We start from the raw sequence: 14414 nt of genomic DNA on the forward strand, positions 1-14414 counted from the left end.
GAACCAAGGATTTTCTATCCAGCAAAACTGACCTTCAAAGTATAAAGGGTAGAAGTGTTACCATTATATAAGAACTCAGAGAGCCCTTTCAGAGAAATCTACCAGAGAATGAACTTCAGACAACCAACATAACCAAAGAGACATGAACAAGAGCGGTGGTGAGCGCTGAATATAGAAATGAAGGTTAAAATGAGTAATTACAGAATACTCCAAATCTATCTTCAATGTTCTTGAGAAGCAAGATTCTCAGGATAGAAGAAAAGCGATACAGATGTAATACAGAAGGGGCTAAGAGAAGGAAAAAAAAAGGCTTTACCCTGAATTTGAATAGGTCATATGTAGGAACTCATGAGAGCCTAGTTCTGTCCTTTGTAAAGGCCTAGAATGAAGGCAAATCCAGAAACTATAAGCATGTCTAACACTCAGATTGTGGTCTTGAAATACCGTGTCCTACTAAAACAACTTCTTCAGGGCTTCCTGAAGAAATGGCTAATTACAGGTCTGAGGCAGGAAATGTGAAAGATGAGCCTGAAACATCTCAACCTAACAGATGGCAAGGAATCTACCAAAGATTAGTAGAGTCATGTCAAAAAGATTAACAAGCCAGCTTGAAGAAGCTCCCACTGACCAAGATGGTACAACGTGAGCTTTAATAAGGATAAAAATTGTAATAGATTTGAAACCTATAAAATAAAATTACATTCATGAATTAATAATGCCATTTAAAAAAATACTGGCCACCAACTAAGGATGAGAGAGAACCAATTCATTGTCTTTAAAGCTAAATAAATAAAAGGAAAGGATCAAGCATTTTTCCTGTCCTGTCTATAGGAACTACACTCCTGAATAACCAAACAGTTGAAGGGAAGTGTCTTTTTATATAAGTATTCCTAATTTTATAATGATGATAAATGAAAATAATGAAATAACTGATGAATAATTACACCAAAATTATTATCAGAAATAATAAACGAAAACAAAATGATGTAATTCATTTTGCCACTCCAATCAAAGAACGGATATAGGCATTAAACATCAACAGCTGCTAACATCAAAAAAAGATCAAAAAGCCGGTATTACATGCCTCCCAATGAAAGAACACAAAACCACCTATAGTCTTGCCAAAAAAGTCAGACTTGAGACTGATGAGGCTTTTGGATTCATCTGCAAATTGAGGGAAATACAGAGAGGAACTTACTAAAGTCATCAGGAGTACACAGTCAGCAAAATGCAAGATGAGAGAAACTCTACAGGTCCAACAGCCTAGGTCCTATATGTCAGTGTTTCTCAACCTTTTTTTCATCTCTCTCCTAAGGAGCCTTTTTAGACATTTTTTCCAAATCCTCCCTCCCCCCCATGAAATTTTAATGCCACAGATATACTGTATATCTGTTTGTGTATATCTATGGGCCTTTGGAGGGTCACAACCATGGTAACACTAAAATTTTTTGTCCCCAAAGAACCAACTTTCTTTGAGAAAGCATGCCATGAGAATGAATGCCATAGATAAAATGTAAAGAGAAAAAAGGAATGACAGGGCGGTGGGGGGCAACCTATAAATTAAAAGAGACTTAGAAGAAAAAGCAGGTTTTAAATATGGGTAAGTCTAAACTCTAAAGTCTAGACATGAACACTGGGTGATAGAGCCATAAAGAAACACAAGGAAGTGATTACTATAAAAGTCAGGATATAGATTACCTGTGGAGAAGGGAGGGACAGTGTGATTGAGAGTGGGCACATGAAACAGCTGCTAGGGTGCCTGACATAGTTCTAGTTCTTTTGTTTTTCGTTGAGGCATGCGGGATCTTTCGCTGTGGCGTGCAGCCTCTTTGTTGAGGCTCGCAGGCTTCTTCTCTCTAGTTGTGGCGTGTGGGTTTTTTCTCTCTAGTTGTGGCTCTCAGGCTTCAGAGAGTGTGGACTCTGTAGTTTGCGGCACTTGGGCTTAGCTGCCCCGCGGCATGTGGGATCTTAGTTCCCCGACCAGGGGGGATTGAACCCACATACCCTGCATTGCAAGGTGGATTCTTTACCACTGGACCACCAGGGAAGTCCCATTCTATTTATCTAGGTGGTGGTCACAAAGCTATTATGTACAAAGCTACAAGTCAATAAGCTACACAACTGTTAGTGTGGTTTTCTGTATCTGTAACCATTTCTTAATAAAAAGGTTAAAATTTAGTAGTATATCAAATTATACCTGTTTAGATGTCATGACAAAGTGAAGTGAAATGACTATGATCACTGGTATCAGCATGGCCTTTGAATATATTTTGTTTTTAATATCCATCCAAAATACCCAAATTTAGACTTCATCACCAGATTTTTTTTTAATTCATATCTTGGGGATACTTACTTCTATTTGTATGCGTATATGAAATTCATTAATTTCCCATCTAAAATCTACATCTATTTCTCCTTATGAAATTATCATTTATTCCCTCAGTGTAAAAAACAAAATTAAAAATTCTAGTCCTTACATTTATTTTAGGCATCTTTTTCAGACTTAAGGTGAGTTACTTTGTTAGTTTAGCCAAGATACTATATCTACAAAATAAAATATAAAACTAAACATGGAAAAAAAAACCCACTAGATATGAGTTTTGGAAATGAACATAAAACTAAGTTAGTGGTTTTACATACTATAGCATTTTCTACATGTATTATATTTACAAGTATTAAGTCTACATACAAAAATTTAAGGGAAAAATAATTAGCCAGTCTTTTAAAAGTGTGCCATTTTAAAAATAAAAATCCATCCTTTCTTACTTTTTAAAGAGTCTTTATATGAGGTACCTATACTTAGGAATTCTGGGAGTTAATGGATAATTATGTATCCAAGGAAGTTTTGTTTTGTTTTTTGTCCACACTGCATGGTGTATGGGATCTTAGTTCCCTGACCAGGAATTGAACCCGGGCCCTCAACAGTGAAAGCACCGAGTCCTCACCACTGGACCGCCAAGGAATTCCCTCCAAGGAAGTATCTTAAAAATTAACACTGAGGAGATACGGGGATATATGTCTATGTATAGCTGATTCTCTTTGTTATAAAGCAGAAACTAACACACCATTGTAAAGCAATTATACTCCAATAAAGATGTTTAAAATAAATAAATAAATAAATAAATAAATAAAAGCATACAGGAATTGAAAGACCTGTACTCTGAAAACTATACAACACTGTTGAAAGATATTAAAGAAGACCTAAATAAATGGGGAAAAAAAATTAACACTGAATAATTCTCCATGTTTCACATATTTGAATATAATTCTCCATGTTTCACATATTTGACTTGTAACAAAACAATATTAAGTTACAGACATACGGGGGAAATCTCAAAGCACAAATTCAAATGTTTTATATAAAGGAATAAACTTACCCAACTTAATATCGCCATCTAAGGTAAAAAGAATGTTTCCAGCCTTTAGGTCTCTGTGGATGATTTTATTATCATGTAAGTAGTTCAATGCCTCTAAAGTCTGCTTACAAACTACTTGTATTTGGGACTCAGTTAATGGTCTCTCAAGCTCTACAAGGAAAAAAGTAAACAAATCTGCATTTTGTACAGTGAAAGCATACCAGCAGGCTATATAACTTTACCATCACTGCCAAAGATCATACACAGTGAATTGATTTTTAAAAAACTATACACAAAACTTTCTTCACATATTATACTCAATGTTTAATTTTAGAATTTTATTACAATTATCCAAGAATATAAAAATAATTAGGCTGATTTCTTAACTTACTGAATGTCTCTAAACAATAAGATAAATATATATGTATAAATGTTTGAAATCATTTGACTTTTTAAAGTATAATTTAAGATATAAACATGAAGAACAAAAAACCATTTACCAAGCATCACAGCATCCACTGCTCCACCTGCACAAAATTCAATGAGGATCTGCAGGCAAATAAAAAAGCATGTGTCTAACATGACATTGAGTTTGAGTATTTTTTCTTCAATTTAGCATAAAAGATAAAGAAATAGCTATAAAATAACCTAGGTTACAGAAACAATAGTATGCTAACAACCATAAAGATTTTCTTTGTAAAAAGAGTTACAAGTCTTAATGATATACAACTAAGAAAGCACAAAGAAAACACATTGTGGAAATATGTGCATTTTTGTTAATCTTCATTTTTAGTGTCCCTGCTTCTGTAAAATTACCAGGTGTAGAATTTTTATTCAGGACAGTATTATATATCCATTTCATCACCACTGAAAGATTTTATACTCTCCTTTTTAAGGTAACTATTGAGAAGTAAGTGATCAAGTATATTTTTTAACTTTATTTCTAGGAATAAACCCTGAAAAGAGAAACTTTTAGTTTTTCTAAAAAATAGGAGAAAAAACATATACAAAAGCTTCAGATCCTAGCTCAATTATCACTTCCTGATGGATGCCTTCCCAGACCTCCCTGGTACATACCACCATGCACCTTTCCTTCTTAACCCTTATCACAGTTTTAATTTTATATTTATTATGATTGTTTGATTAATTAATGTCTATCTCTCCCACTAAACTGTCCCTCACAGTTGTCCAGCTTTTTATTTTGTAATAGTCTCAAGTTAAGATCTTATCTATTTATTAAGTTGTCTAGGAATTCATTTTCATTACTATCTCTGGAAACATTCTGCTAGAACTCTGAACAACTATATTAGAAGGCACCACACTAATAATAACTACAGACTTTATTTTTAATTACATACCTTAACAAATTGTGTAGCTTCACACTTTTTTCTTCTCTGTATAACAACACTTTATTTTTTACAGGAGCTTGCCAATAAATTGTTTGGAAATTCATTATATCATATGAAAAATAATTTGAGAGACAGATCATTACTCATCCTAGAGATGAGTCAACAAGTCATAAAGGTTAATTGACTTATTCAAGCTCCTGCCTAGCGTCACCAAAATCAAAAAATAAAGGCCTTTTGATTCCCAATCAGGTACAGCTTGTACAATCTACTCTTCTTTCGTAACACTTTGTTTCTTCCTTCAAGGAGAAAAAACTAAAACTTCATTTCAAAAAGTCCTCTTGATTAAATTAGATCGGTGCAGAGCAAGTGACTGACTGGTTATTATACTAAATATTAACACTTTACTTATATATTTATTTATGCCTAATATTTCCTAAAAATGAATAAAATTTTTACATACAGACTTGGCCACTACACCATGCACTAAAGTTGGGCTTGATAATATGTAAGATAAATGTTGGGTTGGCCAAAAAGTTTCCATAAGGGAAAACCTGAATGAACTTTTTGGCAAACCCAGTATTTAACATTTCTAGTAAGCATTTTATAATTTATTACATGATTTATCAAAAGTTTAGTATAAGAAATTATAAACAACTGCAAAAAAACAAAAGAAACTCTAAAACATTTTAAGTAAATGCTTAAATTTAAATCAAGACACTTAAATTTAAACAAGACACTTCAAACTAACAACATTGTAAATCAACTATACTTCCATTAGAAAAAATAAAATTTTAAAAGTGCAGGAAAAAAAAGACTTCAAAGAAAGAAAGAAATTCCAACTGGGAAAAAAATTAATTAAAAACAAGAAAGGCATCTAATTTCATTATTTAGGAAATTTAATATTCTTAACGAAGTTTCTACATTTGAGTCCAATGCCAAACAATCATGAAATACAGTACAATCTGAAATACACATCAAAACATCTGTTGAAGGGGCTTCCCTGGTGGCGCAGTGGTTGAGAGTCCGCCTGCTGATGCAGGGGACACAGGTTCGTGCCCCGGTCCGGGAGGATCCCACATGCCGTGGAGCGGCTGGGCCCGTGGGCCATGGCCGCTGGGCCTGCGCGTCCGGAGCCTGTGCTCCGCAACAGGAGAGGCCACAACAGTGACAGGCCCGCGTACCGCAAAAAAAAAAAAAAAACATCTGTTGAAGCTAAGGATAATTACGTTGTTAATGACCCTCTCATCAGCAGGTCAATTCTCATTCAAGTAGCATAAGTGACTAAAAAGAAGAGGTAGTACATAAAATAGGCCTACAAAACTTATAAACCTCTTTAGGACAATTAACTCATTTTGGTTATTCCTATAGATTAACAGAAAATACTTACCCAAAGATTGTTCTCATAATAGAAGGCATCTAGAAGTTTCACTATATTAGGGTGATCACAAGATGCTAATATATCAATTTCAACCATGTAATCTTCAAGTTCTTCTTCAGATTTGGTGTCAATCACCTTTGCAGCAGCTAAAACATTGGTCTCTTTATTCTGGGCCTAAAAACAAAAGTATCAAAAGTTCATGCTTATAACACATACTTGCTTTTTAAATTTTTTTTTAATAAACTTTATTTTTTAGAGTAGTTTTAGTCTCCCAGCAAATCTGAGCAGAAAGTACACAGAGTTCCCATGTACTCTCCTCCCTACACATGCACGGCCTCCCCCGCATCAACATTCTGCACCACAGTGGTACATTTGTTACAACTGATGAACCTATATTGACACATCATTATTACCAAAAGTCCACTGTTTACATTAGGATTAACTCCTGGTATGTGCTCTACGGGTCTGGACAAATGTACGATATGTATCCACCATTATAACATCATACACAATAGTTTCACTGCCCTAAAAATCTCTATGCGCTGCCTATTCATCCTGCCCTTCTTCCTAACCCCTCCACTGATCTTTTTACTGTCTCCATAGTTTTGTTTTTCATACAGTATGTAGCCTTTTCAGATTGGCTTCTTTCACTTAGTAACAAGCATTTAAGATTCCTCCATGTCTTCTCATGGTTTGATACCTAATTTCGTTTTAGCGCTGAATAATAGTCAGTTATATAGATGTGCCAGTTTGTTTATCCATTCACCTACTGAAGACATCCTGGTTGTTTCCAAGTTTTATCAATCGTGAATAAGGCTGCTATAAACATCTGTGTGCAGGTTTTTGTGTGGATATTAAGTTTTCAACCCCTTTGAGTAAGTACCAAGGAGCAGAATTACTGGATCATATGGTAAGAGTATGTGTAGTTTTGCAAGATACTGCCAAACTGTCTTCTAAAGCGCCTATACTATTTTGCATTCCCAACAGCAATGAATGAGAGTTCCTGCTGCTCCACACCCCTGCCAACATTTGGTGTTGTTGGTATAAATTTTTGTCATTCTAATAAGCGTGTAGTGGTGTCTCCCTGTTTTAACTTGCAACTCCCTAATGGCATATGATACTGAGCATCTTTTCATATGCTTATTGGCCATCTGAATATCTTCTTCAGTGAGGTGTCCAAATCTTCTGGCATTTTTTATCAGACTGTAGGTTTTCTAATTGTTGAGGTTTAAGAATTCTTAATATATTTTGAATAACGGTCTTTTATCAGATATATCTTTTGCCAACATTTTCTCCAAGTGGCTTGTCTTCTCATTCTCTTGACATACTTATTTTTTAAAGATAGCCTAAACATAAATACTAACTGATGCATGCTTTTCACTGTGCTAAGTGCTTTATATACACATACGATAGAATTTCAAATTGCAGGCTCTACTGGGTCAGACTGGTAGGGCTCAAATTCTGATTCTGCCACTTGTTAACTATGTTGCTTGGGCAACTTACAAACTCCCTTTTTTAGTTTTAGCTTCCTCATCAATAAAACATACTTATATCTCATGAGTTTGTGAGAATTAATAAATACTTGCCAAGTGAAAAGAATACATATAAACATTTAATACAACACCTGCCACACATAGTAAAGATTCAAACATCTTATCTGGAATTATTACTATTATTATTTAATCCTCAAAATGACCCCATGATATATTAGCATCCCTACTTTTAAGGAGGATAAATAAATTTAGAGACATTAAAAGGCTTCCCCGAGGTCATGTAGAGCTAGTAAGAGGCTGAATCAGGATTCAAATCCTGGTTGTTTCCAAAGCCCTTTCTTTATTTTAATCATTACCCTTTCCAGTTTCCCTATACTTCCATCAGTTTAATTATTTTTCATTGTTTTTAGTACTTTAACTTTTCCATTTTAATTGAATAACTTCTCACCTCCATTTATTAGAAATGAAAGGTTTCCAAATATGTAGTAGAAGCCAAGATCATTTTTTTAAAGTTAGGAATCAAATCTTAAAATACTAATGGGTTTTTAAAAGACATTTCAATATTATATATGTTACCATCACTTCAGTAAATCTATCACCTTAAAAGAAAAAATAGCAAACTTTCAAAAGCTAGTAATAAGTGTTTTAATAAACAAATAAATGTCCAAATCCCATTTTTAATAATTTATAAGGAGATAATTTTACAAAAAAAAAATGCATGCACAAAATATTCATCAAAGCACTGTTTACAATAAAGAAAACTTAATCAGCCTAAACGTCCATTAACGGGAACCTACTTAAATCATTCAGTATGCTTCTACAATGGAAAATTATGCAACCATTAAAATTATTTGACTAACCAATTAATATTTCTTAAGATGGGACAAAAGCCACAACATATCACTGAATGGAAAAAAAGTAACTTACTAAACACAAAAGGTATGCAGTTTTACAAAAACTACACATCCATTTTCACACAGGGATAGCTACATAAGAAATATCTGGAAAGACATCATCAGTGGGGATGGCAGAGTTTCACGTGCTTTTGACTTTTTCTATATTTTTCATATTGTTTACATTTTTAAATGGACATGTATTATTTTTACAGAGGCAATAAGATACAAAAAAATCAGTCTATGGGATATTTCTTAGGGATCTATTATCTAACCTTTGAGATGATGATGAAAGAATAAACAAACCAGGTATCAGCCTATATATAGGAATTCTCCTAAGTAGATTTTGCTACATTTTACTTCCTTAGGTAGAGGTAAAAATTAATACTAATTACTAACAAAGTAACCCTAATGTTTAGGGCTCACAGAATATGTATGGATAAAAAGATAACTTTATCAGTCATAACTACCACTCTAGAATAATATGCTAATCTACCATATTTTATCAAATCTACGAAGTCTTTTAAGATGTGCCATTATCTTACGCTCCACTAAGAAAGAAAAACTGCCAGGCACTTTATCATTTAGAACTTTCACATTATTCCTTTTTAAGAGCTCTTCTGGATAAATATAGACAAAAATTGTTAGCGTATATTACCCTTGTGCATACATGAAAAATTAAACACTTCTTCACATTTAACTCTTGAGTCACTTTTTCACTCAGAATTATCTAATGTCTGTGTTTTTCCACAAAATATCATTCTCTAGCCATGAAAAGCTTTGGTGATGCAGCATTTCTTTAAAAAGTGCCCCTCTACTACTGTCTCCAAAATTTTCTTTGAAGCCACTGTCTCCCATTTTGCAATTATAATGCTGATACTTTCTTGATCTTACCACAGGTGCTAAATGAAGCTTTCAGATGACAACTACGACTCACATTCTTTCTTCAAAACGTTCTTAAATGGTTTATTGATTGAAACATCAAGGGTTTGCAACTGTATGACACCAGAGATACAACTACGTTCACAAAGCATAAGCAATGACAGATACATCACAACTGCCATCTGGCGAACAATACTAAGGCGTCAATCAATAAATTGGGACATATCCCAATTAGAGAGATGTTTAAAAGTTAAAAGTCTGGGGTTCCCTGGTGGCGCAGCGGTTGAGGGTCCACCTGCCGATGCAGGGGACGCGGGTTCGTGCCCCAGTCCGGGAAGATCCCACATGCCGTGGAGCGGCTGGGCCCGTGAGCCATGGCCGCTGAGCCTGCGCGTCTGGAGCCTGTGCTCCGCAGTGGGAGAGGCCACAACACTGAGAGGCCCGTGTACCGCAAAAAAAAAAAAAGTCTATCATAACTGCTAAAATATGACATGACGTTTATCTCTCTAAGAAAGACACTACAGTTGAAAAAATAATAAATAGAACTCGCCCTCCCCCAAGTCAGGAAATAAGCCAGTGAGAAATAAGCCCTTCTCTCACCATTTTAACTTAACACTTTGGGAAGAAAGAGTACAGAGGAACTGTTCTTAAAGAGGAACACTATAAAATACAAGCCCTGGTAAGAGACCAAGGATATTGTGAGTAAAGTTAAAAGTCATCCTGCTTCTGCATGCCTCTACCAATGTCCTGGAAGATTTTAAAGATGTGTATTTTACTTGTGAATAGAATGGCATGAAAGGGGAAAAATAATTAATACTAGATAATCTCTAAAGTTCTTTGTAGTAACAAATTTCATTATTCCATTGCCCTGGGTATACTAATTAAACCAACAATAATACCATTTGGTTTAATATAAATAATAAATAAAATTTACATTAGAAAATATAGTGCTTCTTACATTATTGTTTGAAAATAACTTGATTACTCATCAGGATCTGATTCCAGAGAACTCTAAAAATCAAAACTGAAATAAACGTTGTTAAGTGTGTAAAACTATCAACAAACATAATGCAAATAAAGTGTTAAAAAGAAACAGTCTCGGGACTTCCCTGGTGGCTCAGTGGTTAAGAATCCGCCTTCCAGTGCGGGGGACCAGGATTCGAACCCTGGTCCAGGAAGATCCCACATGCCACAGAGCAACTAAGCCCGTGCGCCACAACTACTGAGCCTGCGCTCTAGAGCCCACGAGCCACAACTACTGAAGCCTGGCGCCTAGAGCCCGTGCTCCGCAACAAGAGAAGCCACAGCAATGAGAAGCCCGCACACTTCAACGAAGAGTAGCCTCCGCTCGCCGCAACTAGAGAAAGCCCGTGCACAGCAACGAAGACCCAATGCAGCCAAAAATGAATAAATAAATAAATTTATTTTAAAAAAAACCAGTCTCATCTACCACCTAAAGCATGAAAATTCTTCACATAAAGATGTAATTATAACTAAACAAATGTTAATAAAAACAAGAATGAAATAACAAATACTCAGATATTAATTTAAAGGAGACATAACTTAAATACATAAACAGTTTTCAGAGATCAGTTGTGATCACTTAAAAATCACTATGTTTTTATCTTCACGAATCACAGGAGCCAAGGAAAGAGACTGGAATAACTAAAACTCAGAAACCTGGAGGAAAGATTCTGCAGAGCTGAAACTGAGCTCCCTGAGGAGAGAGTGCTGCTCTGCTCAGCTGCTGCTGGCAGCTCTGAACTTGGAAGAGGATCTTGTGGGGCTAGGGTACCTTTTGAAGAAGAGGAGACTAGCCAACTGGAGCTGGTGTTAGTAAGGGCTGTGATGAGGCTGGCTCTGTGAGTGCTGGAAAAACTACAAACTGAATTCAGGACTACTGTTGCTGGAGTGAAGAATTTCCACGAGGATGATGGTCAAAGTAACAGGAAAGCAGACAGGGAGCCCACAGGAAACAAAGAGAAAGGTGTAGGTTCTTTCTTCCTCCTCCTCCTTGCAGCCTCCCTCTAGTGCTCCATACTTCTGAAACCTAAAAGTGAGCAGCTGGCAAGTCAGAAATGTGATTTGCAAAATCTTAGAACAGCATCACAAAGTAGAGCCATAGAAGGGGGTGTCTGGAGCTGAAAGACACGAATTTAATAAGTGGCATAATCCTTCTAAAACAGATGAGGATTATAGATGGGAGAACTAAGACACAGAGTAGTATTAAATATTTGGTTATGCAGAATCTAAAAAGAAATGATACAAATGAACTTATTTACAAAACAGAAACAAACTCATACTGGGAAGGATGGGGGGAAGGGATAGTCACGGAGTTTGGGATCAACATGTACATGCATGTACCAGGCCCCAGGTTCATTCCCCGGCACCTCCAGCTGTTAGTTGGCTTTCAACAAGCCCCTTAAAGGCAGACTGAGCTATTCTTGGGGCTTCCCTGGTGGCACAGTGGTTAAGAATCCACCTGCCAATGCAGGGGACACGGGTTCGAGCCCTGGTCCGGGAAGATCCCACATGCCACAGAGCAACTAAGCCCGTGCGCTACAACTACTGAGCCTGCACTCTAGAGCCCATGCTCAGCAACGAGAGAAGCCGCTGCAATGCGAAGCCTGCGCACCGCAACGGAGAGTAGCCCCCGCTCTCTGCAACTAGAGAAAAGCCTGTGCACAGCAACAAAGACTCAACGTAGACAAAAATAAAATAAATAATAAATAAAACTTTTAAAAATATCTATGCATTTAAAAATAAAGAAATAAAATAGATAACCAACAAGGACCTACTGTATAGCACAGAGAACTCTGCTCAATGTTATGTGGCAGCCTGGATGGGAGGGGAGTCTGGGGGAGAAGAGATGCATGTATATATATAGCTGAGTCCCTTTGCTGTGCACCTGAAACTATCACAACATTGTTAATCAGCTATACTCAAACATAAAGTAAAAAGTTAAAAAAATTAAAAACAAATATTGATTAATAAACATTCAAAGTTCCAAAGAGCAGTTAAGTGAGGGAAAAAAAAAAGAATAGCACTAGAGAAAGCAGATAGTTTTAGATTGTTTAGCTATTGTTGCTACCTGTTTTACATTATATGCTAATTCTGGTGATCTTCTCAGAGCCCTGATACGATTTTGCTAGGAATGAGTGTGAATATCAAATGAGAATAAAATTACTCAACATCACTTGGCAAAGATATACAGTTGCTTTCCATTATTTGTGCTAGTTATGTTCTATATAGGTCACTACAAATCCTGAATTAGTGAATACTGAACCACTGCTCCTAAAAGAAATACACACACACACCCCTCCTCACATAGATTATAATCTTCAATCTCAAAAACAACCCATCCTGGTAGATTTTATTTTCTTTGTTTTACAAAAGAGAAAATGAGGGTCAGAAATGTTAGGTGGCTGCCCCAATTAACAGGTGCCAGAGCTGGGATTCAAACCCCATCCAACTCGTCCCAAAGCAGGAGCTTCTTGCACTTCACTACATTGCTCTCTACTGTCTCCATCCTTTGGAAATCTCTGTATGAGAGCTGAGACAAGAAGACGTAGCATCACCTAGTTCAATCTCAGCATGTAATGTGTGGGTCTAGGGACTCACATTTTACATAGCTTTGCACACGTACACAAATGACTGTGAAAGTAATGCATGTAGAGACTTGGGGACTACAAACAGATTTTAGCAAGTAGACAAATTCACAAATACAGAATCCGCAAATAATGAGGATCAACTATACTCTTCCCATCTGGGAAATATTACAGAAATCCTTTTTAAAAAAGCATTTTTCGGGGAATTTCCTGGCAGTCCAGTGGTTAGGACTCTGCGCTTCCACTGCAGGGACCATGAGTTCATCCCTGGCTGGGGAGCTAAGATCCCACATGCCGCTTGGCATCGCCAAATAAATAAATTTTTTTTTAAAAAAGAATTTTCATCTCATTTCCTGAATTCTGCAAAAGAGAAAGGAATATACTCTATATTCTCTTTATATTCCCAAACACTATTTTATTTATATTGTTCTGGTTATTTATTGAAAACTGAGTTACTGCCGGCCAAGATACCAACAGCAAAATGTCAGTAATAAGTTAATGTTGGCTAAATCTGCAGTTTCCAAAATGTTTTACCAATTCTCAGATCACACAGTTTTCCCACTTATTTCAAGGACTTGCTGACTCGGAGCAGCCTGAATAAACTGAAACATTATTGACAATTGTGTGAAAGATAAGCTGTGGAAATTTGCATAGGCTATGTAGTTGAAAAGATGAAAAAGTGAGAACACGAAAAGACAATTTCAAAAAAATATTTAAAAATACGACAAAGATGTACTACTTCTGGACATTAACTCAAGAAAAATAAAGGCTTTTAGATGGTAAGGAAGGTCATTGCCACACAACCATTCTCAACGTTAAATTATAAAAGGACCAGAACATGCTGCTGTCAAGGTAAGTTATTCCACACAAATACTAAGATTTTTACAAAGAAGGAAAAAAGAAAAGCCAGCACGTTAAAGCTATTTTTGCAATCCAAAGTTTCAGTTACCTCTTTTAAAACATAAATGTATACATGCTAGGAATTTGGACTTCATGTGGTATTGAGTACAAAACATAATGCGGTATTTAATAAACACCAAATAACTTTAGTAATAGTACAGAAGTAGTTGCCTACTCTGAAAGGAGACTTTCTTTCTCCTTTCATAGAAAAAGAGAAAGAGAAAAATGATGACTATATAGAGGGAGGGAAAAAATGTGAAAAGGAGAACTGTTAAGTGAAATAAAGCAATGTGTAGAAGAGTATTTTAAAATATGACCCCTTACTTTTTTATTTTGAAAAATTCAAACCTACAGAGAAGTTGAGTGAACAGACAGTGAACACCCATACACCCCTCACCCAGAGTCACCGATTAACATTTTGTTATATTTGCTTTTCTCACTCTCAATACACACACACAAGATCCACATACATATCTTTTACATATATATGTAAAAGATACGTATATATGTGTATAGATATGTATATACTAACACACACACACGCATTTCTTTTTT

At 35.8% G+C, this 14414-nt stretch overlaps 1 protein-coding gene across 2 annotated transcripts in view; it reads right to left on the bottom strand.

Annotated features, from left to right (window-relative positions):
- Positions 1 to 14414, bottom strand: part of SLK (STE20 like kinase) — a 56984-nt gene that overhangs the window by 32613 nt on the left and 9957 nt on the right. For both annotated transcript variants that reach the window (XM_019939941.3, XM_004325074.4), the window contains exons 2-4: positions 6093 to 6257; positions 3857 to 3905; positions 3378 to 3527 (exon numbers count right to left, since the gene is read on the bottom strand). In XM_019939941.3, coding sequence (XP_019795500.2) covers positions 3378 to 3527; positions 3857 to 3905; positions 6093 to 6257 — 364 coding nt within the window. The remainder of the gene's footprint in view (positions 1 to 3377; positions 3528 to 3856; positions 3906 to 6092; positions 6258 to 14414) is intronic.

Source organism: Tursiops truncatus, chromosome 16, assembly GCF_011762595.2.
Source record: "Tursiops truncatus isolate mTurTru1 chromosome 16, mTurTru1.mat.Y, whole genome shotgun sequence".
NCBI lineage: Eukaryota > Metazoa > Chordata > Mammalia > Artiodactyla > Delphinidae > Tursiops > Tursiops truncatus.